Consider the following 27002-nt stretch of genomic DNA (forward strand, 5'->3'; position numbering starts at 1 on the left):
CATATCGTTCAGTGTAGGCACTACAGGGGATCAGAAAGGACTGTACGATTACGATGTCGTAATTGTACTGTCTTTCCATAGTCGGCAAGTGGATATTCAGCTTAATAGCGTTGCCAACTTTGTCTCATTTACATCATGATATTGAAAATAATACAGTTTTCATAGAAATGACACATTTGACAGCATTCTTGTTTTGAAGTTCTGACATGGTTACAGTGAAACAATTAGAAGATGTGGAAATGTGCATACAGTATTTGATTATTATCCATCATTATAAGAGTATGCCAAGTTCACTCTGCCAGACAATAGAATAATACACTGTTTTTATTGGCGAGTGCTTAGAGTAAATGAGGAGACCCTTTTGTGTTAGATTCTTCCACAAGAGACCACACAATGCAGTTGTGCTTGCCAAGAGTTTCCCATTGTAGAAACACTGTAAGCAACATCAATCCTTACACCTGGCCTTTCACCTTTATTTTAGGCTGATGGCTCTTTCACACTCTCAAACATTATCTTTTGTCACAGTGTGTATACAGCTCTGCAGAGTATATGAGCACACTCCACGTCAAGGATTAAAGAAGAGAGAACTGAAACACTTAATTCCTCAACTGAAATTAAATGCATGTTACAATTACAATAGAATGAAAACAACTGATGCATGTACTGTTGGTCTGCAGTTTGGGGTGTGACTGGGCTTAAGGTTACTGAACTTAGCTATCAGTAATCCTGCGACCCGGACTGCATCGGATGCTTGGAGATGTCCGGTAAGGCGATTCCTTGCTTACGGGAAATCGCACGCGGCAATCCTTGCTTCTAGTGTCAGAGACACACCAGAAGCCGCTGCTGTCAGGACCAGGGATTGTTTGCGTCCTTAGTACACCAGCCGGGGCTCTATCGTCTAGCTCCAGGGATCGGCAATAGATGTCTGCTGCCACGAGGCCAGAGTACCCTGCTGGTTATTGCAGCTTAGGGGAGGTAGGGGTTCCCCCGGCAGCTACTCCCCTGACCCAGACGCAGTCCCTACAAGGGGTTTTGCGCGTCTGGGTTGCTCCGACTACCCTCCACATGTATGAGATGCTCACGGTCCATGATCTGTGCGCCCAGTAGCGGTTGGTCTCGTCTGGGTCAGTCTCCCTGTATACCTTTCCCTTGGTTAAGGTATACGGTGCTCTATGTCCTACCATTCCTTTGTGTTGCTGTAGTTGATTTAGAGACAATTGTCATTATATTACATGTGCATTGTATGTGACTGTTTGCTAGCTGCTGACTGATACTATTTTTTTTATTCCTATCTGTCAATTATAACTATCACTGTTATTTTCATTCAAACTTTGCGATTTTGCCTTTACTTTGAATATGTCAAAAGATAAAGGGAAACCGGAGGATGAGCCACCTGTGCTAGTTTCATGTAAATCATGTAAGGCTTGTGTGTCCTCACAGGGTCACATAAAGGATGGTTTGTGTGTTGCCTGTTATAAAGAGCCACCTCACCAGTCCGGTTTACCTGTTGTTGGACAAGAGCCATCTTGGGTTGCCTCTTTGTCCCAGGAGAGGAATCTGATGATGCACAGGATTCCTCTCCAGGATCTACTTCTGGGGAGGAGGATCATCCATCTACTGTGGATGTTACTTCTTTGGTGAGGGCGGTTAAATCAGTCCTAGATATTCAGGATGATGAACCGACTCATAGTAAGAAGACTCCAATGTTTAATCACCACCAATAGGTGGTCAAAATGGAGTTTCCTGTGTCTGAACAGCTCACTGAGTTTATTGAGGAGGTATGGGGTAACCCTGATAAGCGATTTTATGTAGATAAGAGAATAATCTAATTGTATCCATTACCGCCTTCTGTATATGCTAAGTGGGAGGTACCTCCTACTGTGGATGCTCATATAACGCATTTAATCAGAAATGCTACATCGCCTATTCCATCAGCGCCTTCTCGGGGATTCCACAGATAAAAAGATTGAAGCCTGTCTTAAGGCAATATTTTCATCATCTGGAGCTCTTACCCATCCAGCTATAGTTGAAGCCTGGGTAGCCAAAGCTGTTGAGTAATGGATTGAGACATTGGTAAACTCTCCACCAAATGCCACCAGAGAACAGATGATAATATATCCCACATACGGGAAGCAGCTTCCTATCTAAGGCATCAGCAGCATCCATAGTAGCACGCAGGGCCCTTTGGTTAAGATCTTGGAAAGCTGATACAGGATCAAAGAGGGCGCTGGGAGTCTAACCTTTTCATGGAAAGGTACTCTTTGGAGCAGAGTTGGACAACATAATTGCTACTCTGGCGGCTTCAAATTATTAATAATATATAAATGCAATAAAATTTTGCAATCAATAGAGGTTTTTAGCATAATCTTGGCCAAGGTTATGGGCCTACCCACCATATCCAGGTAACCTCTGTAGGGTAGGTCCCTAACATACTACAATTCAAATCCAGAGCACAGGACACCCCCAAACTAGCCCAGCTAAGCCGCCCCAGGGCACCGCCATAGTAAGAAAAGTGCAGTGTGAAAGAGATAGTTAGGAGCAGCTACTGCTGCATATAAAGAATGAAAATAAAAAGTGAGGTACATATATAATAAACAAACAGTGAAAGGTTAAAAATGTGTTATAAAGGAAAAATGTGTTATAATGCGGAGCCCTGAAACAGATCAACAAAGGCAATCCAGGGGGACCCATGATCTGTTTCAGGGCTCCGCATTATAACACATTTTTCCTTTATAACACATTTTAACCTTTCACTGTTTGTTTATTATATATGTACCTCACTTTTTATTTTCATTCTTTATATGCAGCAGTAGCTGCTCCTAACTATCTCTTTCACACTGCACTTTTCTTACTATGGCGGTGCCCTGGGGCGGCTTAGCTGGGCTAGTTTGGGGGTGTCCTGTGCTCTGGATTTGAATCGTAGTATGTTAGGGACCTACCCTACAGAGGTTACCTGGATATGGTGGGTAGGCCCATAACCTTGGCCAAGATTATGCTGAAAACCTCTATTGATTGCAAAATTTTATTGCATTTATATATTATTAATAATTTGGAGTTGTGCACCTGAGATTTGTCTTTTTTTGTGCCTGCAATTAGTCTCATCAGGTAGCACCTCCCATTATATATATATATATATATATATTCAGGGTGTGCAGTCCAGAAATCTTTCCTATATACTCTGGCGGCTTCAAAGTCAGCAGGTCTGCCATCTACGTCAAAGAGTAGAGCTAGGCAGGTTTCTTTTCAGTCCTTCCGTCCTCAGGAAAGAGCTAAAGGACAGACTTTCTCTAGGCCAACTAGTTTTCGTAAGTCAAAGCGACAAACTAAAAGGTCTGGCCAGGCAAGATGTTCAGCTTCTAAGCCGGACAACAAACCCTCGGCCTGATGGAGCGGGCCTCCTCCTGGGGGATCCCTGGGTGGGGGGACGACTTCTTCAGTTTGCGAATTATTGGCATCAAACAACTACAGATGCCTGGGTCAAGGAAGTGGTCTCTCAGGGGTATTCCCTCACTTTCAGGAGACATCCCCACCTGAAGTTTTTTTGCAACAAGGCCTCCATCCGATGTGGACAAGGCTTTGGCTTTTCAGGAAGCCATTCACCTCCTGCTACAAGCAGGGGTAATAGTTTCTGTGTCCCAAAAAGGAAGGGGTTATTACTCAAATCAATTTCTGGTCCTGAAGCCGAATGGGGCATATCACCCTATACTGAATCTAAAAACCCTCAACAGGTTTATCCATGTTTCCAAATTCCGCATGGAAACTCTCCGATCAATTATTTTGGCTATGGAGCCGGGAGACTACATGGTTTCCCTGGATATTCAGGATGCATATCTGCATATTCCAATTATCCCATCCCACCAGCAATTTTGATGGTTTGCTGTCCTTCAGCAACATTACAAATTTCAGGCTGAGCTCCCCGGGTATTTACCAAGATAATGTCAGTCATGACAGCACGGACTCTGGTGGTTTTGCAACACCAGCTGCAGCTGACTATAGCCTGCCTACAAGAACACAGCTGAATCATCAATTGGAAGAAATCGTCATTTTCTCCAACACAGCAGATGGTTGCATTTCTAGATTCTCAGGCACAAAGGGTGTTTCTGACAGAGGACAAGATTTTGACCTTATCAAAGAGGATTCATATGCTGCTATGCAAGCGAAGGGTATCCATTCTGTCAGCAATGCAGGTGCTGGGATCAAAGGTATCGACCTTCGACATGGTGGGGTATGCTCATTTCCATTCCAGGCCTCTGCAAAGGTTGATTCTCCCCAGGTGAAACGGACAGCATAATTTAGTTCGGTCCCAGATGATCTTTCTCACTCCAGAGGTTCATCACTCCCTCCTGTGGTGGCTAAAAAAAATAGCATCTAAACAAAGAGCTCCCGTTCTGGACTTCAAATTGGGTGCTTCTTACCACGGACGCCAGTCTTCGCGTATGAGGGGCAGTGACAGGTCACCACACCTTCCAGGGGAGATGGACAAAACAAGAAAGTAGTCTAACAATAAACATTCTGGAACTGCGAGCAGTATGCAAAGCACTTGTCAGGGCACATGACCTGCTCCAGGGCAGGCCTGCCCAGATCCAATCCGACAACGCGACTACAGTGGCCTATTTCAATCACCAGGGAGGCACAAGAAGTTATGCGGCCATGAAGGAAGTGACAAAGGTTCTCATTTGGGCAGAACGTCATCTTCTGGCCATCTCGACAATATTCATTCCGGGAGTACTCAGTTGGGTAGCAGACTTCCTAAGTCACCAGTACATACACGCCGGAGAGTGGTCTCTCCATCCGGGAGTGTTTCAGCTCCTGGTAAACAAATGGAGTCTACCAGAGAGAGATCTCGTGGCATCATGCCACAACCACAAGGCACCAAAGTACGAGGCCAGGTCCAGAGACCCATCAGCAGCCTTCGTGGACACACTAGCAGTAAAATGGGACTTCGAGTTGGCGTATCTCTTTCCTCCAATTTCCCTGCTCCCAAGAGTTCTCAGGAAATTCAAACATGAAGGCGGAACAGTAATACTGGTGGCTCCGGCTTGGCCCAGACATCATTGGTTCACCAACATACAGAATCTATCGATAGACACTCCGTATCCTCTCCCTCTGTGGCAGGATCTGCTAAAGCAGGGTCCCTGCCGACATCCGGACTTGCCCCGTCTGTCTTTGACGGCGTGGCTCTTGAATCTTCCATCTTAAAAGTGAATAGATTTTCCAGCAGACTCTGGCAAGATGGCTATGCATAACTATCTCGCAGGTGTACACACAGGCTGATCTTCCTGTCCCAAGCATGGTGACAGATCATGCTACTTGGTCTGTAGGGCCATCGTGGGCATTCAGTCATGGTGTCTCTGCTGAACAATTGTGCAAGGCTGCCACGTGGTTTTCTGTCCACACTTTTCTTAGGTTCTATGCCTTTGATACATTTGCCTCTCAGGATGCTTCCTTTGGGCAACAAGTTCTTCTTTCTGATCAGGAGCGTCCCCCACCCTAGGGGAACTGCTTTAGGACACCCCCATGCCATCGCTATGGACCCCAAAGAACAAATATAGAGTTATGGTAGACTTTCCTTGACAACCCCTTTTCTTTAAGGTCCATAGGGTCCACCTGGCTTCATTGGATGATTTATTTCGTCACAGATTCCCTCATCTTCTGTAAGACTGTTTCTGGTGTACGATTGTTCTTCCTTCTTCTCTTTCCTTCTCCTGCCTTTAGGCTTGTTAACTAAACTGAAACCCTATGGCTAGGGGCGGGGTATATATGGAGGAGGAACTGGGGCATTCTATGAGCCAAGTTTTAACTGTTTGGTGCCTGGTCTTCCAACCATAATATCTCCATGGTATCCCTGTGGACCCTATGGACCTCGAAGAAAAGGAGTTATCTAGGTAAGTCTACCATAACTCTATATTTTTTGTGCCCATAAAAATATCTATTTCCGGGTGAAAATACACAGAATCCGTGAAAAGGTCAAGGACCTATCTGTTTTCTTGGCCGCGATAGTGATAATTGGGCTGAGTATCAGGGATTTGTTTTACCTACTTCAGACACTTGAAAAAAAAAACAATCTCTGATGATTTTGGGGCTAATTGAATAGCCCCCTATGTCAGTTAGTGCACTATATATTATAATATATTTTTCTATCAAATATTAAGGAAGCCAATTATTGTTGACGTGGTTAAAGTTTTTATTACATTGCTGAAAGCTCCCTTTTAATCAAAGGGCAACATAAGCATACCAAATGCATCAAATTAAAAAGTATAGAGATGGGATTGGGTTTCCAGCACCTCTGACGAGACAGAGAGTCCACTTGTTCCTTCTTCATCCCTACCAGGTAATTTAAATAACCCTGTTCCACTTCACTAATGTCAAATCACACTTGGCAAAGAACGTCCCTATCCACCCAACTCCTCTCAATGACCAGTGCATACATGGCAACCCTACGTTCTGGCTGTCAATTCTGTGTGTTTTCCCATCAAAATGGCTGCATTTACTCAAAGGAACATTTGCACTAGCACAAAAGTCACGTTACCTATAGCTGCTTGTAATCCTAGCATGTCTCAAAGCTTTTAAAATGACCAAAAAGGTATATTTAATACCTTTTTTTTATGTGTTTATTAACATTACGATTGTACATAACTATGGATAATAAATATTAAGTAGCCAAACTGTTCTCTTTTTGGAAGCCAATACAGAATATTATTAGATGGGAACTATATTTTCCTGTTGTACTGTTGTCATATATGTTTTTCATGACTTTGGGATCTAGCACACTGGAGCGCTTTTACAATGAAGCATGGAACACAAAGGGCCAAGTGTAATAGGGTGCAAGTTTTTTGTGCGAGGCAAACTCACATATTCTCGCACATTTAGAATGTGCGGGTTTATCCCGCAACTCACAAATGTAATAGGGTGCGAGTTTTAGGGTCCCATGTTGACTCGCATGCAAGTTAAATCTTCAGGAAGACATGCACCTTGTAATGTGACTTTCAATGAGATCCGTGCATGCCTCCCCCCTAAATACTTAACCAGCACTGGGCTTTTCTGAGCCGGTCCTGGTTGTCAAAATACGGGGGAAAAAAGACGAAGGGTTCGTCTGTATTTTCATCAACCAGCACCAAGCTCAGTGAGTCGGTCCTGGTTGTTTAAATACAGGGTACATAATGAGTAGCGGTCCCCTGTATTTTCCACAACTAGCACCTCACGTCACTTTTTTTTTACACTTCTGTTTTTTCACTGAGATCCGTGCACGGATCTCAGTGTTTCTGTGTTACACCTGCTCAGGCTATTCTCACTAGCCTGAAGCAGGTCTATTATTTAGCGATTTTTAGGTCAGTAATAGTGTGCGAGGTAACAACTCGCACTCTAGAACATTGGCCGAGTTGTATAATCACAATGGCAAAACATCTGGATGCGAGTTTTGCGGGTGTGAGAAACATGTGAGTTTGCATGTTCTCGCACCCTATTACATAGGGTTTGTTTTAAAATGTGCATAGTGCTATACTCGTACATTTGCAAAACTCGGACCCTACTACATTTAGCCCATACTGTCCACTTTGCTCCTTTTTCACTGTACTTCACCGCCTAGGCTAGTAGATAGATGCTGAAGAAAAAAATCCCTTTAAACAAATGGGTGGTATTCTGGTGCAATTAAACGAAAATGCATTTGTGCATAGACCCTTAGTTACTTGCTTGGAAAATAATCCTATAAACGTGCACAGATATTGTATAATCAATACAGTCAAGATATTGAACACTTGTCCCTGTCTATTGTATTGTATTTTGTTATTTTGATTCTGAATAGTCGAGTGAAATCAATAATTTTTGTTACATATTAATGTATGATACTTTGTATTTTGCAGTGTTATATTGTTGGCCTTTGCCTCACATCCTACTGGTAAGTATATTGAATAAATGCAGGCACACCTAGTATTTGGCTTGTAAACTGTGCTGAAAAAAATATAAATACAGTGAAAATAAAAAAAAAGTTATCCAACACCATCTGGCCCTGTGTGAAATAACCAATAAACCAAATTCAATTGATAATTTCTTCAATTAAACTAGACACCATCAGGCTAATTACAGCTAGCCTTGTTGATCTAAACTTCACTTACATAAAACCCTTATAGCAATGTAAAGTTGGCTAAAAGGTCTGCACAAGCAGCACAGTATGCCTCGATCAAGAGAAAATCTATAAGAAATATATTGAACTATATCAGTCTGGAAAGAGTTACAAAGCCATTTCAGCAAACCACAATGAGAACTATTCTCTCCAAATGGAGAAAACTTGGAGCTTTGTTGAATCTTCCCAAGAATGGCCGGCTTACCAAAATTCCTCCAAGAGCGTATTGACAACTCATCCAGGTAGTCACAAAAGAACCCAGATGAACATCTAAGGAGCTGCAGGCTCACTAACTTCAGTTATTTATCAGCGTTTATTATTCCTGCATAAAAGACTGGGAAAAAATAGTATCCGTGGGAGAGTTACAAGGCTAAAAATCACTGCTAACCATGAGGAACATAAAGGCTCATCTCACATTTGCCAAAAAAAATTGATAACCCCCAAGCCTTTGGGCTAATATTCCATGGACTGATGAGTCAAAACTGGACCTTTTTGGAAGACATGGCTGCTGTTACATCTGGCGTAAAGCTAACACAGCATTCCACAATAAGAACATCATACCAACTCACTAACGAAGCCCTCACCCAATCCGCTCTTATTTACCTCTCTGACCTTATCTTCCTTCATACTCCCGCCCACCCACTTCGCTCCACAAATGAATGTTGCTTCTTTGCCAATTAAGTACTTCCTCCCATTCCCGACTCCAAGATTTTGCTCGTACTACTCCCTACCACTCTATCTCTCTCCTCTCCCCATCAGACTCTCATCCTCGCTACAGCTCTGAAGACCCACTTTTTCATCAAAGCCATCCCGCTCACTGATCTGTTCTCCTTGATCATTGTCTCCCCCATCTTTGTTACCCCTGTCTGTCTGCTCCTCCCCTTTAGAATGTGAGCTCTCACAAGCAGGGCCACCTTCCCTTACTTATATGATCATTTACTACATACTGCCTACAACAGCACCTAATGCTTGGCTTCTGCCGCTATGCTGCTTACTTGAGTGTTATGACCGCTGATGCAGCAATGTTTATAAACCATGTTTTAATTCTGCAATGTTTTGCTCTGTAAACCACTAGTTTCTTGTCTTGCTCATTATGTTTATGTACTTTGTCGTTTATGTACTTTTCTAAGGCTCTGCAGACTCCTTGAGCATCATATAAATAAAGTATAATATTAAGGACTGTCAAACATGGTGGTGGTAATGTGATGGTGTAGAGATGCTTAGTTGCTTCAGGACCTGGGCAACTTGCTAGAATTTATGGAATCAAGAATTCTGCTCTCTACCAGAAAATTCTGTGGAGAATATCAGGTCATCAGTCTGTGATCTGTAGCTCAAGAACAAATGGGTTATGCAGCAAGGCAAAAATGTGAATTCCAAGAGCAAGTCCACCTATGAATGGCTCAAAAGAAACAAAATGAAGGTTTTGGAGTGGCCTAGTTGTTGCCCTGACTTAAATCCAATGGAGATGTTGTGGCAGGACCTTAAACAGGCAGATATTAAGTTTAGGGGGGGAATACATTTTTTACTTGGGTGATTATAGGTGTTGGATAACTTTTTCCCTTTAATAAATGAAAAGTTAATTTAAAAACTGTATTTGCATATACTCTGGGTTACTTTGTCTTTTATTCAATTTTGTTTGAAGATCTGAAACAAGGCCGGTATCCAATTAGTAGCGGTAACTTGCCGCTGCTAATGGATCCCCGGGGCCTATCCAATTAGCCCTGAAGTCCGGCCCAACGCCGGCTCTTATCTGGTTTTTTTTTCAATACCTGATGTGTCCCGAAAATAATCCCTGAACAGTGCTGTGTTTTTGCCAGTGCTATGGCAAAAACACATAGGGCCATGAACTGATCACAGATCCTATGTGTTTTTGGCCGAATTGTTCTATTTGTTCACTCGATGATGGTGATTTAAAAAAAAAAATCTGCGAAAATATATTGGGGCTAATTGGATACGGCCAATTGTGTGAAAAATATGCAAAAAATAGAAGAAATCAGGAAGAGGGCAAAAGCATTTTCACATCACTGTACATAAACCATATATTTTGTTTTTAGAACAAAGACTACACTAGGGTTTTGTCGAAAAGTTTGTATTATCTCTTTCTTCCTTCTTCCCATATCATACAAGCCCTGCTTTCTTCTACTTTTTCTGATTTTTTTAATTTCTGTATCTCCTTGATCAAACAAACAAGCAAAGCTGGGTACACATTAAACGACTTGCAAACGATGCAATGTCGTCAACGATTTCCCCTGAGCTCCCCGGAACTCCTGGACTAACGATATAGTGCATACACACTGTGCAACGACCAAACAATATATTGTTCTTCGTTAACTATTTCCAAATCGCTAGATCATTAACGATATATTGTTTGTTTGCCAAAACACCTGACGACCATCTTAAAGATTTCTGCTAAATTTAAATAGGGGCTGTACTGTGAGACACAGATAAATGCACATATCTGTGCATGCATCTGTGTAAAAGCTTGTAAAGTGTTAAAATAAAATAAAAATTATGTGGGGTCCCCCCTAAAAGCACAACCAGCCCCGGACTTTTCAAAGCCAGTCCTGGGTATCTAAATACGGGGGAACAAAATTACGTAGGTGTCTCGTGTATTTAGCACAACCAGCACTGGGTTTAGCGAGCCAGTCCTAGTTTTGGAACTTCAGGGGACAAAATTAGTAGAGGCTCCTTGTATTTTCCATAACCAGCACCGGACTCTTTCTCGGAGGAGTGTAATGCCACACTCAGGGGAACCCTTTCACCGCCCAGGCCGGGCATCCCTGGGGAGGTGGGGACCCCTCCCAATAAAGGGGTCCCCCGCTCTACAATACCCCAGGCCGGTGGGTGCCGGGTTGATTGTGTATAGTTAGTGTAAAAAAATAGATGAACTAATGTTGTACTACAAGTCCTAGAAAGCCTCCCTCTGCATGCTGGTACTTGGAGAACCACAAATACCAGCATGCAGGGCATTAAGGGCCAACTGTACCTGTAGTTCACCCTCAAAAGAAATATTAAAATAAACACAAGACACACACACCGTGAAAGTATAATTTTATTACACTCATACATACTCACCTACAATCCCTCTTCTCCATGTAGGCATCCACCGTCTTCTTACAACAAAAACAAAAAAATTCCGACCCACGAACTTACCATCTACGGACGGTACTTCGCGAATGACAGCTCAGCCGAGGCATTTCTCTTGGCTGTGCGTTCATTGGCTGATAGAGGTGAGCCTCCGCTTCTCTTTCAGCCAATGAACGGTTCCCACAATTGACTTCAGTGGTGAGAACCGCTAGGTTACTAAAGGTTACCTAGCGGTTCTCACCATTGAAGTCAATGGAGGGAACCGTTCACTGGCTGAGAGAGGTGGAGGCTCACCTCTCTCAGCCAATGAACACTCAGCCCAGGCATTTCTAAAGAGAAATGCTGCGGCTGAGCTGTCATTCGGGAAGTACCATCCTTAGAGGACGATACTAAGTTCATTGGTCGGGACTTTTCGTAATTTTGTGTTAAAAAGACGGTGGATGCCTACATGGACTGAAGAGGACGTGATCTACACTAGGAATAGGGAAGTATGTGCTTTTTTTTTTTTTTAAATAGGTGTCATGGATTCTACTGGACAAGGGGACAAGTCATTTTTCTTTTTTGTTTGTTTGGTTTTTTTTTTTTAAATTTTACAAGCTTTTTAGACCGATGCATGCATGTATCTCACTGATCTGTGCCGCATCGTGCATATCATGTGCCGTTCGGTAGTGCGTACACACTGCACACGAAAAGGGGAATCGGTAACGAGATTGACAGATCTTCCAGCATTCAGAATCGCCCAAATCGTTAAAGATATCGTCTAGTGTGTAGGGGCCTTTAAAGTACAGTTCTTTTACTAGAATAATTTGCTCTGTTTAGTAAGAGCCCGATCTTTGGAAGATATTTCAATATGTAAGGGTCATTGAATATCTGGACTGTACTACACACTTTTATAAATGGTCAAAATTATAAATAACTTGATTGCGCAGAATGCTAGCAATTATAAACTAGTGTAAGCTCAATGTTAATGTCATTATCCATTGCAAGAGGAAGGGCACATTTTTGTTTCCTAGCGTCCAAGGTGGCCTTTGGCCAATTATTCATACAGTAAGCAAAGGTTGATATTTATCCTTGGCCAGTATTTTGGGCGGATATGCAGCAATTTTCGTGTTTTTAGCATTGATAAGTCATTGTCTGTAAAATTATCAATAATTGCACCAAAAAGTACCAATGTTTACAAATAGCTGCTTGATAAATTCCTCCCTATGAGTTCACTACTTTTTATATGGCAAAATTACTAATTGGTAAGTACCACAACATTTTTTTTGTTAGGCATTTGATTTGTTAGAGACTTAGTGCCCAAATCAGACATGCTCGGTAGGCTGTGTTCGCACGTAACCTGCCGATGTTTGCAATGTGTGCATGCGTATAAGTCGCAGTGCGCTTGCGCGAACTAGTCCATGCAATCAGGAAGCGTTCGCTCCCTGCACATAGGCAGCTCGCTAGAATGAGTGACAGGATGAGCCATTTACGGGTGGTGACAGGGGATGGTTGATGGAAACGGGGGTGTGGTGGTGCGAACGCAGGCGTGTCTGAGCTCTTAACGCCGTTTCAGAGGCGTGCATAATTAAGACGTAGCATCATAGTATACGTCATATGGATGTTTTACACACTGAAGCACTCGCAGTGCATGCGGTAGGGTATAGTCAGCCACAAGTGCTGCATACGCATCCTATGGTACTCGATGTTACCGATTGTTGCATACACTTCCTGGAGATGACGTGTATAAGTTGGCACCTTAAGACAGGCTGGTGGGCATCTGATTCTAAATACACACCACGATCGCACGCCAAAACATAGTGGGCCTGCTAATGCCTTGCCGTGCGATCGTGGGATTTGCATACTTTGGGTGCGTACAAACGCATCTAGCGTCCGGGTCTGAATCAGGCCCTCTGATCATATGTACAACAGGTCCGTAACAAGGGATGTGCAACCGGTGCATATTTAATTTCTTGTCTCTTTAGGTTTTCATAGATGTTTTCTTTACGCTGTACTGTTTTTTGCCCCCGTAGGTGACCTCTTTAGTGCCTTGGAATTTCCCTTCCTCTATCTCTATACATTTCACAGTGGATGTTGTGCCAGGTAACGCCTCTGCTGATGCATTTTGGGAAAGTCCTCATGAAACACCTTTACTGATGATCACACATTTTAATGGGACTTGTAGTGCTGATTGAAATGGGCGTGATCACTTTATAGTGGGGTGAACATCTTTAAATTTAAAGTGTCTGTTTTGAAATCAGAATTATTCTCTGAAATGTAGTTGAAAACTATTGGAAAAAAAAAAGTCTAATAAAATGTAATTACCATATATTTTAGTAGACGCTAACTCTGTGCATGTACTTGCCAGCATTTCAAAACCGTTCTATTTTTTGGGAGGGGGAGGGGGAGGCAGGTACTTTGATACTTTATGTGTGGAGGAAAACTCCATTCATCTGTAGGACACTGCACTTCCCTAACACAACCTTCATTCAAAATGTATTTATTTATTACCAGTTATGTATACAGCGCACACGTATTCCGCAGCACTTTTACAGAGAATATTTGTCCATTCACATCAGTCCCTGCCCCAGTGGAGCTTACACTCTATATTCACTGGAGTACCCGGAGGAAACCCAAGCAAGCACAGGGAGAATATACAAACTCTACACATTTGGGCTGTAATGGGAATCGAACCCACAACCTCAGTGCTGTAAGGCAGTAATGCTAAGCATTACACCATCTGTGCTACCCTTAAAATAATATGTTATATTTTTTCACCGACCTTTACAGCCCTTACATCCATAATGGTTTTTATTTATTTCAATCTGTTTATTTGTCCTCCTCTATCCTTCAAGTCAAGCAACAAACGCTGCTCTGCTCCCTACATGGAAATGACTTGATACACATTTTTCCAGCTTCTCTAGTACATTGTAATTGTATGCATATAGACCTGTTAAATTGTTTCCATGAAGGCAGCACTGAAATCACCTTAGGTACGTAACTACATTATGGAGTCAGGAGGGCAGAAACCTGTGAAAATGTTTAATTTGATAGGAAAACCAAGTTTAATACAGTTCTTACACCTTTATCCTCATAATTGTATATAGAAAGGGAAGAGATGAGAACTACTTCCAGCAGCTGATGTGTGGGAAATAGTCTGAGGCCAGTAGTTAAAAATACAAATCAGGAACTTTGTCACAAGACAGATCTTTAAAACCTAGCGCTGTTCATGGAAATCGGTGACCATTAGCAGCTATGCACTGTATTGTTGTGTTCTGTAGTTACATGTATTATAGTATGGCTCTTCAAACAGTCTATTATTATTTATAATAAGAGAATGATTGAATGTAACAAACACAGTTAAATGAAGCAAATGTTTCCGGGAAATCTACCATGTTTTTAATCATGGATTATATTTTACACTTTCTATATAGGTTTTATAGAACTTTATTACGACATATGGGCGCAAGAGCTTACGTTGTGTTCAGCAGTGAATTTGCAATGTGCATATTTTTGTTTTCTTCATATATTTTCTTTTATTTATAATGTTGCATTGATAACATTTAATGCATTATTATTATTGAAAATATATAATCACTTGTTTTCAGTGGAATTTTGGGGTTCCTGTTGATGCTGCTGTCTGTGAAGTTAAGGAGTAGCCTCTCTCCTGCACAGCATCTCTCCTGGAGTTTCCTTGCTAAGGTGAGCTTGGGTCCCTGTGATGTTCAGTTACATGTGCTATATACAGGTATGCCATCCATTTTATGCAATGCTTGTGCCTAACATCTTTTAAAAATGATTAGGAAGAAAAAAAATAATGACTTCATAATCATAAATGTATATTGAAGATTAACCTCAATTAAACGGTATTTTGAAAGGGAAACAGGCACTATTACATACAGTAGTATAATCACTCTGATTATTATAATGCTGTGTGTATTGTACATTGTAGTGCAGAGTGCCTCAGGCTGCCAGTGTGGCATTCCTGTGAGGAAATGCCGTCTCTGTAGGGGCTGCCTGGTTCTCTGCAAACAGAAAGCCAGATACAGAGTTTACTAAGCAGAATCCTCTACATTCTTAGCTTTTAATTAGGGTTCTGATTACACTAAATTGTAAATGTTAATGCAGCAGTACTGAAGTGGCATGAAACCTCATATAACTGTGTAATATGATTGGTCGACCATTATCTTGTCGACATGCATCAGGTCAACATGAGTGTCTACAGTGACCATGTCGACATTCATCTTGTCTACACCAATGATATGTCGAAATGATGAACTGTCAAATCGTCCCTGGTGGTCTAGTGGGGTCCTACCATCTCCCGGCGCTAGTGGTGGCTCCAGCGCCCACTTCCGGGTTCCGGCTGTCACAAGCGGAGCAGTTCCAGCAGCGGCGTCTCAGCTGTGGTGTTTCGGTTAGTATTCTACCACTATTCCTATTCCCTAACCCTTCCCCCTAGTGCCTAACCCTAACCTCTCCCCCGCAGCCTAACCCTAACCTCTCTCCCGCAGTCTAAACCTAACCCTCCCAGTGGCGCCTAACCTCTCCCCCGCAGCCTAACCCTAAGCCCTCTCCCCAGTGGCGCCTAACCCTAACCTCTCCCCTCCAGTGGCGCCTAACCCTAAACTCTCTACTGCAGCCTAAACCTAACCCTCCCAGTAGCGCCTAAACCAAACTGTCAGCATTCTCAGAATGTCAACATTTCACATGGTAATAATTCAACATGATTACTGTTGATCATCTGACCGGATAGCAATATTACATTATGTACAATAGTATAAAATAATTCTGGGAAGGCAGATCATGTGGTTTATTATGGCTTCATAGTACAGAATAGATTCTCTGAGACTTTGGTTTCAATCGAGGCAGAGGGGTGGCATAATGACATGCACAAGGACAGTATGGTCTGTGGGTACCCGCCTCCTCAGGTGTTGCATCCCTCCCCTGAGGCTGGGCTGTGACTCTAAGCCTATGACTGACATTGAGGAGCAGCAGACATCCACTTCACAAGTAAGGTGCTGCCCATCCATGTAATCTGCCTGATTGGTTGTTTGTAGGCACCACAGGCACATTATAAACCATGAATGTTCCAGATATCTGGATGCCAGTTATGGGGTTCAGTATCTGTGTTATAAATTGCATAGTTGTGTTTTACTGTGCTATTTATGTACATTGATCCTTGGTAAGAGTCTGATAAAACTCAGTATATTGTAACGATTTGTCAAATATTCATGACAAATTAGGGCATGTACACTTGTGTTCCTAGAGTGATCAGTGTCTAGCTAAAGTGCAGTACAGTCCTATTGCCTTTTCTTTCTTTATGGGAGCACTGGTACTGCTCTGGCTCAAAAAAGTTTTTAAATACCTTGTACAAGACAGCAAATAATATGAACCAAATAAACATGGTAAGGGCCCATCCTCGCTGTGTTTGTTGGTGTTTTCAGTGCTACTGCAATGCATGTAAATGAGGTACCTACTGTGTACCATGCAGCCATACCCCTTTGCAGTCGTACAAATCAGCATTAGACATTTGACAGTTTATTTGTATAAATAGCTTAGTACCGTACTTTCTGCACTATAAGGCGCACCGTATTATAAGACGCATGCTAAAACGGTAAAAAAAGGTAACGGAAGCAAAACATCGAGTTTGGTGGAACTTTATTCTACTAGGTATTTAACAATACACTCAAATTATTTTTTAATCAATCTTCTCCCACAAATCCATCAAACTCCTCATCTTCTGTGTCTGAATTGAACAGCTGGGCAATTTCTCGTAAGCATGTCTCTTCACTGGTGCCATTTTCTGGGGTCATCGCAGTGTACGTAATACGTAGTGTACGTATTACGTCCCGGTGTCAGCAGGAAATGGTCCGACATCAAGCGAATCGCTTACCAAAGTCGCACAACAACATTCTTACAGATTTTAGAACTCATAAGGCGCACCGGATAATAAGGCGCATGGCCTATTTTTGCGAAAATTTAAGGCTATTAGGTGCGCCTTATAGTCCGAAAAATACGGGGGTACATGCAATATTGGAATAATTAATTGGAATAAACTATCTCAGCATTTAGAATCCCTTAACGGTTATGGTATCAGTAGAAAGAATGTTTGACGTTGGAGAGATTTCAGTTATTGAAACATTTAAAAGTATTTGGTTGATCCTACTCAGAAAACAAATGTTGTGTTATGGAAGACTTCAGAAGATGAATGCTTTGGTATATGTTTGTTTCTCTCTAAATGATTGTATTTATCTGGGAATTGCAAGTTCACCAGAACCATGATTTTTTCCATTCAGTAATTAGCAAGTCGGTTCTTTCCATGACATCACTGCTGAACAGTGTAAACCCTGTAAGAAATCTTTGGCTTTGCCTGTCTAGTGGGCAGTTTGGAAAGAATTCAGCTATTTTCCACTATTTGCTCATTCATTTATTTTCTGCGAACAAACAAAAATAATAATTATAGCTAGGAAAACAGGAAATCCATTTTAATGGTTATATGTTTTACACTAGAGTCACGGTGACGTTCTATTAATAGACCCTGCCAGGGAGGTGCTGCTACACTGAACCTTTTATTGTTGCTGGACTGCTGTGTAGAAGGCTAGAGGCCCTGCCAACTGAAATGGGGTTAACTACTTCATGGAGGATGCAATCTCCTATATAACAAAGAAAATCCATTTCTCGTGTATCCCTGGAATCTCTAGACAGGTCGTGAATACAAGTATGAGAACAATGTGGTGTTAGATTTACTCAGAGTATGTCTTTCCGCTCCCTTTGTTTAATATGGACAGACAGACTCCTGTGGAGCCGTATGCTTCGTTATTTTACAGCTTTGGAGGCATGGGAGAGACAATTGTATACATGTAGCAGAGCTTTATGGTCATAGCTTCTGTAGCATTGTTACCACAAAGTATACAGCATTGTTATTGGGAGGGGAAATAACTATTTTGTAAATGTGTTTTATAACGGAATATACATTTGTGTCATGTTTTCAGTTACCCTTTAATATACAATCTGTATTCCTCTCTATTTTTATTTATTTTATAATGAATGAGAAATTCTATTACAATCCTGGTACCCTTATGAATGGTGATGGGTTCGGCATGAAATACAAAGTTCTGCTTATCAGGCATCAGTGAATCTTCCATCTAATGCTCCGTGTAGGAGAGAGGAAGACGTGGGCCTTATTTGGGTTGGCACAGCCACTCCCTCTCATATGAATGAGAACAAAGGACTGTGATGAAGTCATATAAGACCCTCTAGCGCTGGAGGAGGATCTTTGTTTTCTTTAAATAATGAATAAATGCAAAATTCACAAAACGGTGTATTTTAATCTTTAATGTATCTACAGTGATATTGGGCACATGGCGCAGTATAGTAGTGTGCGGATGTGCTTGTGCAGTCTGAAAACAACCCCATGACTGATGATAATACGATTGGAATATGATTACAGAAGTATCCCGCATTTTGTTATTTCAGTAAGAAAGTGACTGCAGATGGCCTTTATTGGTTTCTGTTCTCTCTTCTTTTGACTGATCCAACCACACAACTTCACAGCAGAGAACCTTCTCCTCAATTTGGGTGCCACTTGCACGTATGGCCAAAATGAGCTCCGACTATACCAGGCTCATAATGTAGTCCATGAGCTATGACTATGACTAGGTCTGAATGGCAGTATCATACTGTGGTCAGTGAGCTCTGACTATGCCTGAATGGCATCTGAATAGCAGGATCATACTGTGGTCAGTGAGCTCTGACCTCTGACTATGTCTGAGTGGCAGCATAATACTGTGGTCAGTGAGCAGTGACACTGCATCAGTGGCAGGCTCATACTGTGTTTAGTGAGCAGTGACTATGCCTCAGTGGCAGGCTCATACTGTGGTCAGTGAGCAGTGACTATGCATTTGTGGCAGGCTCATACTGTGGTCAGTGAGCTATGACTATGCCTTAGTGGCAGTCTCATACTGTGGTCGTTGAGCAGTGACTATGCCTTAGTGGCAGGCTCATACTGTGGTCAGTGAGCAGTGACTATGCCTCAGTGGCAGGCTCATACTGTGGTCAGTGAGCAGTGACTATGCCTCAGTGGCAGGCTCATACTGTGGTCAGTGAGCTGTGACTATGCTTTAGTGGCAGGCTCATACTGTGGTCAGTGAGCAGTGACTATGCCTCAGTGGCAGTCTCATACTGTGGTTAGTGAGCAGTGACTATGCCTCAGTGGCATGCTCATACTGTGGTTAGTGAGCAGTGACTATACATTAATGGCAGGCTCATACTGTGGTCAGTGAGCAGTGACTATGCCTCAGTGGCATGCTCATACTGTGGTTAGTGAGCAGTGACTATGCATTAGTGGCAGGCTCATACTGTGTTCAGTGAGCAGTGACTATGCATTAGTGGCAGGCTCATACTGTGGTCAGTGAGCAGTGACTATGCCTCAGTGGCAGGCTCATACTGTGGTTAGTGAGCAGTGACTATGCATTAGTGGCAAGCTCATACTGTGGTCAGTGAGCTATGACTATGCCTTAGTGGCAGTCTCATACTGTGGTCGTTGAGCAGTGACTATGCCTTAGTGGCAGGCTCATACTGTGGTCAGTGAGCAGTGACTATGCCTCAGTGGCATGCTCATACTGTGGTTAGTGAGCAGTGACTATACATTAATGGCAGGCTCATACTGTGGTCAGTGAGCAGTGACTATGCCTCAGTGGCATGCTCATACTGTGGTTAGTGAGCAGTGACTATGCATTAGTGGCAGGCTCATACTGTGTTCAGTGAGCTGTGACTATGCTTTAGTGGCAGGCTCATACTGTGGTCAGTGAGCAGTGACTATGCCTCAGTGGCAGTCTCATACTGTGGTTAGTGAGCAGTGACTATGCCTCAGTGGCATGCTCATACTGTGGTTAGTGAGCAGTGACTATACATTAATGGCAGGCTCATACTGTGGTCAGTGAGCAGTGACTATGCCTCAGTGGCATGCTCATACTGTGGTTAGTGAGCAGTGACTATGCATTAGTGGCAGGCTCATACTGTGTTCAGTGAGCAGTGACTATGCATTAGTGGCAGGCTCATACTGTGGTCAGTGAGCAGTGACTATGCCTCAGTGGCAGGCTCATACTGTGGTTAGTGAGCAGTGACTATGCATTAGTGGCAAGCTCATACTGTGGTCAGTGAGCAGTGACTGTGCCTCAGTGGCAGGCTCATACTGTGTTCAGTGAGCAGTGACTATGCCTCAGTGGCAGGCTCATATTGTGGTTAGTGAGCAGTGACTATGCATTAGTGGCAGGCTCATACTGTGGTCAGTGAGCAGTGACTATGCATTAGTGGCAGCCTCATACTTTGGTCAGTGAGCAGTGACTATGCCTCAGTGGCAGGCTCATACTGTGGTCAGTGAGCGTAGAAATTTAGCAGTGCTTGGTCCGTAGCAGTGCCTCTCCTCACTGGTTAGAGGAGAAATATCAGAAGAGCAACGGGGCTAATCAGTGTGAGAGGGACCCGCAGTGCCGCTGATCCCTGCACAAAACTGCTTCCTAGTCACAGGCTGAAGTCTGCCTGTGATTAAGAAGCCGTTTACAGGAGGGATCAGCGACTCCCACGGTCAGGCATCCATTACTCACTCCACGAGTCCCACACACCAAAAGTGGGTGTGGGCGGATCTCTGTGATACATAGTAAACTCACTCCCTGCACCCCCACAGTAGCTATGCCCCTGGTCTTGTTATAAGGCTCGCAGGTCCTTTGCAGTGCTAAAGCCTAGAACTCACATGAAGCCCTTTCTGCAGGGGTGCCGTGCTTCCAGAGCCAGAGGTTAGAGAGAGAGAGATTAACACAGACAAATGGTTTTAAGGACAATTCATTTTGGAGTCAACTTGACATTAATTTGATTTCTCCTTTCTCATCAAAGACATATACATTGTTTTAGATGCAGTCGTTGACCAGCACAAAAAAAAGAGTATATAAACCCTTTCTTGAATAGCTGACCGGTCATATCTTCCCTATGAAAAAATTTATAAATAAAAAATAATCAGATGTCATTCAGACCTGTATAAATGTATGAGTGCTTTTCATAATCCAAAATATCCGTATGGAGAGTTTGCATGGCTTTCCCTTTCTATTAGACCACAATGGTTTCTGTGTTAAAATAGATCTCTAGAATGCTTTCCTTTCCATCTGCATACATCTAACAAAAGGTTATACTGGAAAGACCCTACTGTACCAGTGTTCTGTCATGTTTTTTTGCTTCTAAAACACCCTTATACATTCTCCATTGGAACGAAAATAGTCACCTCACCTCTTGAATAGAGTCCAGCGGGTGGTGTACATGGATGATGTGCTAATAGCAAAATTGCAACTACAGACCTTAATACACCACAGGAATAAAACATTATATTTCTTAGTACAATTGGCCTTTACCATAAATAGCCTCAATGGCTCAGTCAGTAGAGCAACAGCCTCTAGGAGAAGATCCCTAACTGTAAATCTTGACAAAGGACCCCTCCTTCCAGTACATGCTTTGCATAATGGGACCTGACTCCTCCCGAGCAAATGGAAGTAATACAGAGCACTGACTTTCTTGCAAAACTCCACAACTTATCTCAATGATTTAGTGGTACTGATGGGGACAATGATAGCCCTCGTTTCTACTTTCTTCCATGTTCCTCTCCCATGCAGGAACTCACAGGCTCTCCCCAGGTTTTTCTTATAAACATGTCAATGCTAGGCATGATTTACATGTTCTCCCATGTCATATGGGAGATTTCCATTTGTTCTTCACCACCTATTCCAAATTACAGGCCTCTGTTAGACCCTCCTCTGATTTTAATGATAACATTAGATGCATCTTGTCTGGATTTTGAAGATTTCTCCCAACATAGAGCAATATAAGAAGAATGGTCAGGGGAAGACCCTAGATTACATATAAATACTTTAGAAAAGAGAGCTGAGAAATTAACTTTTCAATCTCTTTGAACTTCCGAGACACATAATGCTCTAGTTCTTCTCTGGACAATATGACAGCTATGTCCTACATAAACAGAATGGTTTGGCAGGAGACCATAGAGAGGAACATAATTCTAAAAGCAAAAGAGCTGCCAGGAAATAATAACTAACTGTCGGATTCACTTTCCTCTTTTTTGACTACCTTTATTTCCTTATCCGATATTGTGTCTATTTCTAAGACACTGGCTTCCCTCAGTTTGCAGCAAGAGAAGTCGAGCATACATTAATACATTTCTCTGACCCATAGTTTGCCAAACCCCAGAAGGGTACCAAATTATGGTGTGATGCCTCTTGCTTAATGGTGTTGCAGCCTCTGGGGCCTTTAAGAAAAGGTGTGTTTATACTGACAGATCATGTGACACTTAGATTTCACTCAGGTGGACTTCATTTCACTAATTATGTGACTTCTGAAGGTAATTGGTTGCACCAGAACTTTTGAGGGGCTTCATTGCAAAGGGGGTGATTACATATGCACATACAAATTTTCAGAATTTTATTTATAAAGATTCTTTTTTATATATTTTTTTTTCTCATTTTACTTCACCAAATTAGACTATTTTGTGCAGATGCATCACATAAAATTCAGATTAAAAAAATAAATAAATTACAGGTTGTAATGTAACAAAAAAAAGCCAAGGGGGCGAATACTTTTGCAAGGTTCTGTACATAAACTTATTATTTGTAGTCACATGTTTTCACATGTTATTGTCACTGTTTTTTCACTGTGTTCATACACATATACAATATGTATTGATAGTTTTATTGTCTTTTTTTTTTTTTCTCCTTAACCAATGTTTATTATGTGATAATCGGCAAAATTGGTATTTTTGAAGCTTAACTTACAGCTAATATTTGAATTGCGGGGCAATATATTTCCATCATTATAGAAGTCTGTAAATTTGCATTCCTCTTCCCAAGAATCAATTGCTCCTGTGCAGTCATTTTTTTGATTTATATAATTAACCAACCAGAAATGCTCAGCGAAATTGCATGGATCTCCATTCAATTTAGATCTCTATGCAGTAAACATTGTGACGTATGTGCAGTGTGACCAGGACGCAAGCACAGGGGGAAACCATCGGGACACTTGTGCCCAATGGTCCACCTCATCACTCCCATAATGTGTTCTTGGAAATTGGATACTCGATTCTTTTGTATTCATATAATTGCTATGTGCGCAATGGAAAAATTTACCATGCCAAACTTATGGTCAGGAGGATATAACTGGTCCAGTCTGGTTGATGCTAATCGTCACTGCGGAGTTGCAGACATACAGGTATTCCCCAGTGTCCCCGACAAGTATATATTTATATATACTCTATTTTATGTGACATCTGGAAGTGTGAGTAAAGTTGATTCTAGGGGCAATGCACATTGCTGGAATCCAATTTAAAACAATGTGTGAAGGAAGTAATTCAAACTTAATTGAGTCCCAAAGTTATCTGTGTTGCTGTTAGCAAAATGGACACAGCCTAACATGAGGGAAAATGCATAAAGGTGTGCTGTGTTGAACTAGTGTAAATGCAGGAAACCCACATTAGTTCGCACTTGTCCAGACGTTTGGAGTTCTAGCTGAGTCAGGTGAAGCTGATTTGTGTTTGTACGGTGCAGACTCGCTCTGGTTAGTCATAGGAAGGGACGTGTGTTTCTTGGATGTTCTCTGGTAGAGGTGCTGCCTCATTGCTGCTTGCTTGGCTATTGCTCTCATGTTGCACTTCAGTCTGAATTATTCAGGGTGGAGTTGTTATTTAATATAACATGTGATTTAACAAATGTTCTACCAAAGCTCAAAGACTGCAACACTGCTGAAAGCCTTTTTTCTCTCTGGACAATTAACCTGTTCAGTGCTGCCGAACTTGAAGTTACAGTACTGCATCTTTGAATATTGCCGTGCTGTTGTATGAAGGACTACTATCGATGTAAAAAAATCATATTACATGTAGAACATTTATAATGTTGTTATTTCTTATGTGGCCCATACACGGTGCGATAAATCAGCCAATCCGACGGATTGGTACGTTTTGGCTGCTATATCGCACTGTGTATGGACATGATGTCGGACCGAGAGCGCACCCGCGGGGTCGTACATCGCACCCTCAGATCTTACTGCAGGTTCAGTCGATCAGGGGATGCGATGTGCGATCCCATGCAGCGCTATGCGGGTGGGGGAGGGGGTAGCCGGCATAACGGGCGGTCGGCCACCCGATCGCAGCGGGTGGGCACCACCTGATATGTCGGACATTGTATCCCCCTTTGCGTTGCGCCTATTGCACCGTGCATGGGCCGCTTTACAGTATCAACATGTATAGGAGATGATGCATGATGACAGTAGTTCACATTCTATGTCTTTCTGTGTATTCTAGCGAGGCCTATCCCTGCTTGATATTTACTCATCTATTATATGATGCATGTGTTTTATAATATTGTTAATTAACTTTTATGAAGCTGCAAACTTTTTAAACCTACTCTTTGACTGCATTGTTTTTTTTTTTCTGCTGGAGACACTGCCCATATACACATGTGGGTATCTCAGCGTTTCACTGAAGAGTGAGAAAAGAGGAGTGTCCTCCCTTCACTTCATCCTGTCACTGTGCTAGAGACTGCCGGCATATGAATGCTGCCCATTTTTTCCTGGAAAAAGTGTAGAGTTCAAGGGACTTCCATATGACACCTCCCTGACATAGGGGCTTGATTCAGTGGTGGAAGCTTTTGGAATCGTACACGTGGTTTGGATACAACGGGCTTGTGAAAATATGCCTTTAATTAATGTCTTAAACACAGATACTCCCACCTCAGGAAGATCAAACATCTGGGCAACCCTTTGCTGTCTCCGAAAGTCCATCTCACCTAAGACTCCAGAGTGTCTCAAGCTGTGTGCTGTACACTGTCCCGGCCTGTCTGTATTTTTGTATCCACTTCCACATTATTTCCCCCCTAAATCTCTCACCCATTTTACAAATAAATTCTCCATCGCCGCGTGCGCAGTAGCAATAAATCGCTCTACTATGTCTGACATTGCGTCCACCTTTTAATCAGGCCCATAATGATCAGCCAGTCAGCTGAATCTTTGAAGCATCTATGAAAAAATGTTCATCCATTTATATCATTAAAAAAAAAAAATGGCATTTATAAAATTTGTCGCCATCAGTAATTTTGTAAGGTCGCACTGGCTTCCAGGATGTACTGTATCCGGTATTGCTTAAGTACAGAGACCAACCCATGAGACCGCTCTGCATTGTGGTAAAGAGCCCCTACCGTGATGTCTTACATGGTAATATCACACTGTGTAAAGGATCCTGCAGGGACTGCATACAAAAACTGAAGCTTCTGATGTACAATGTCAGCTTACCTGATTTTGTGACTGGCTGATAAAAATATTATTTTAATTCTGCTATTTTTATTTTTTTTGCAGGGTGGGAGATGGGGGGGGCTTGACTGAGGCAGTTATACACCAAATTTACGGAGCATATGCTATTTTGTTTTTCCTTCACTCTTTAAACCTAAGACAATCTGGAAATAAATTGTAATCCTATATAGAACAAAACCCGCTTGGAAAAGAAAGGTCAGTATAGAAAACGGCAAGCAATGAGTAGTTGTCTATGACTCCTTGCCTAGGTTGTAAAAAGCAAAAAGTTCTATTCCCCCACCTTATATGTAAACAACAGTTGTTTCATTTGCTACTTATTGAAAAAGAACTGTGCCGAATGCCCATGAAAGTATTACTCAGTGTCTGAGAATACAGACAGCTGGCATTCCTCAGCAAATATTTGTGTGTGTTCTTTATCTTTCAAGACACCACTCCAATTTGCTGATAATATTGTGCAACAATAAATGTGCCTTCATAAAGTAAGGGATATATTTACTAAAGTGTGGATTTATAGAAGTGGAGATGTTGCCCATGGCAACCATTCAGATTCTACTTATTGTTTATCCAGCACCTTTTAGAAGATAATAGCTAGAATCTGATTAATTGCTATCGGCAACACCTCCACTTCTACAAATCAGCACCTTCGTAAATATACCCCTTAAGGTGGGTACACACCATACCGATATATATGCAGATCTAGTGATCTGCAGATATATCTGCAGCTGATGGTCGTTTATACACACTGAACGACCATCATCTGCATGCTGCAGCGGGTCCCGGTGGCCGGGGGGGCAGGTAGGGGGGGACATGGCTACGCCTCCTTTGGGAAAGAAAAAACATTTGCGGCGCTGGGGAGGGGGGCGCTGTGTGCCCCTCAGCCCGGCGAACAGCCAATGGAGGGCGCATAGGAGACTGCTCGGGCTGTTGCTTTAGCAGCCTCGGACAGTCTCCCAATGCAGCCCAGCACACAGCAGCGTGTGCTGGGCTGCTGTGGATGGGGAGCTGTGCCAGACCCGGCTAAGTAGTACCCCCCTCTCTCTGCACCCCTGTGTACGGGCAATCGGCTGATCACCCGTACACACTTGCCGATGGACAGATATGTCTGCAGACATATCGGCTGTGCAGCACAGCCAATGCGATATGTCTGTGAACGACGTTGTTTGCAGACATATCGTCTGTACACACTGGCTGACGGGGGCACTATATATTGGCCGATAAATTGATCGGCCAATATATCGGCCAGTGTGTACCCAACTTAAGTGTTCAGTGAAATGTACTAAAGCACCTTAAAGTTTATTTACAGCTGCACCGCCTACACTTAGGTCGGGTACACTTCAGGTGCTATATTGGACGTTATATGGTTCCGACCCGGATCGGAAGATATATCGACAATATCGCTCAGTTTGTACCCTCAATTGCGTTTGTTGTCAGCGACGTTGTCACATCTGATGTGATGTATGTAGGA

The 27002-nt window shown here is 42.5% G+C and overlaps 1 protein-coding gene across 4 annotated transcripts in view; it reads left to right on the forward strand.

Annotated features, from left to right (window-relative positions):
- The window catches only part of SLC35D4 (solute carrier family 35 member D4), a 159338-nt gene that overhangs the window by 71250 nt on the left and 61086 nt on the right, over nt 1–27002 (forward strand). For all 4 annotated transcript variants that reach the window (XM_088469789.1, XM_088469790.1, XM_088469793.1 and 1 more), the window contains 3 exons: nt 7860–7894; nt 13219–13288; nt 14794–14887. In XM_088469789.1, the coding sequence (XP_088325915.1) occupies nt 7860–7894; nt 13219–13288; nt 14794–14887 (199 nt within the window). The remainder of the gene's footprint in view (nt 1–7859; nt 7895–13218; nt 13289–14793; nt 14888–27002) is intronic.

This window comes from Taudactylus pleione, unplaced genomic scaffold (assembly GCF_031769625.1).
Source record: "Taudactylus pleione unplaced genomic scaffold, aTauple2 ptg000093l, whole genome shotgun sequence".
Lineage (NCBI taxonomy): Eukaryota > Metazoa > Chordata > Amphibia > Anura > Myobatrachidae > Taudactylus > Taudactylus pleione.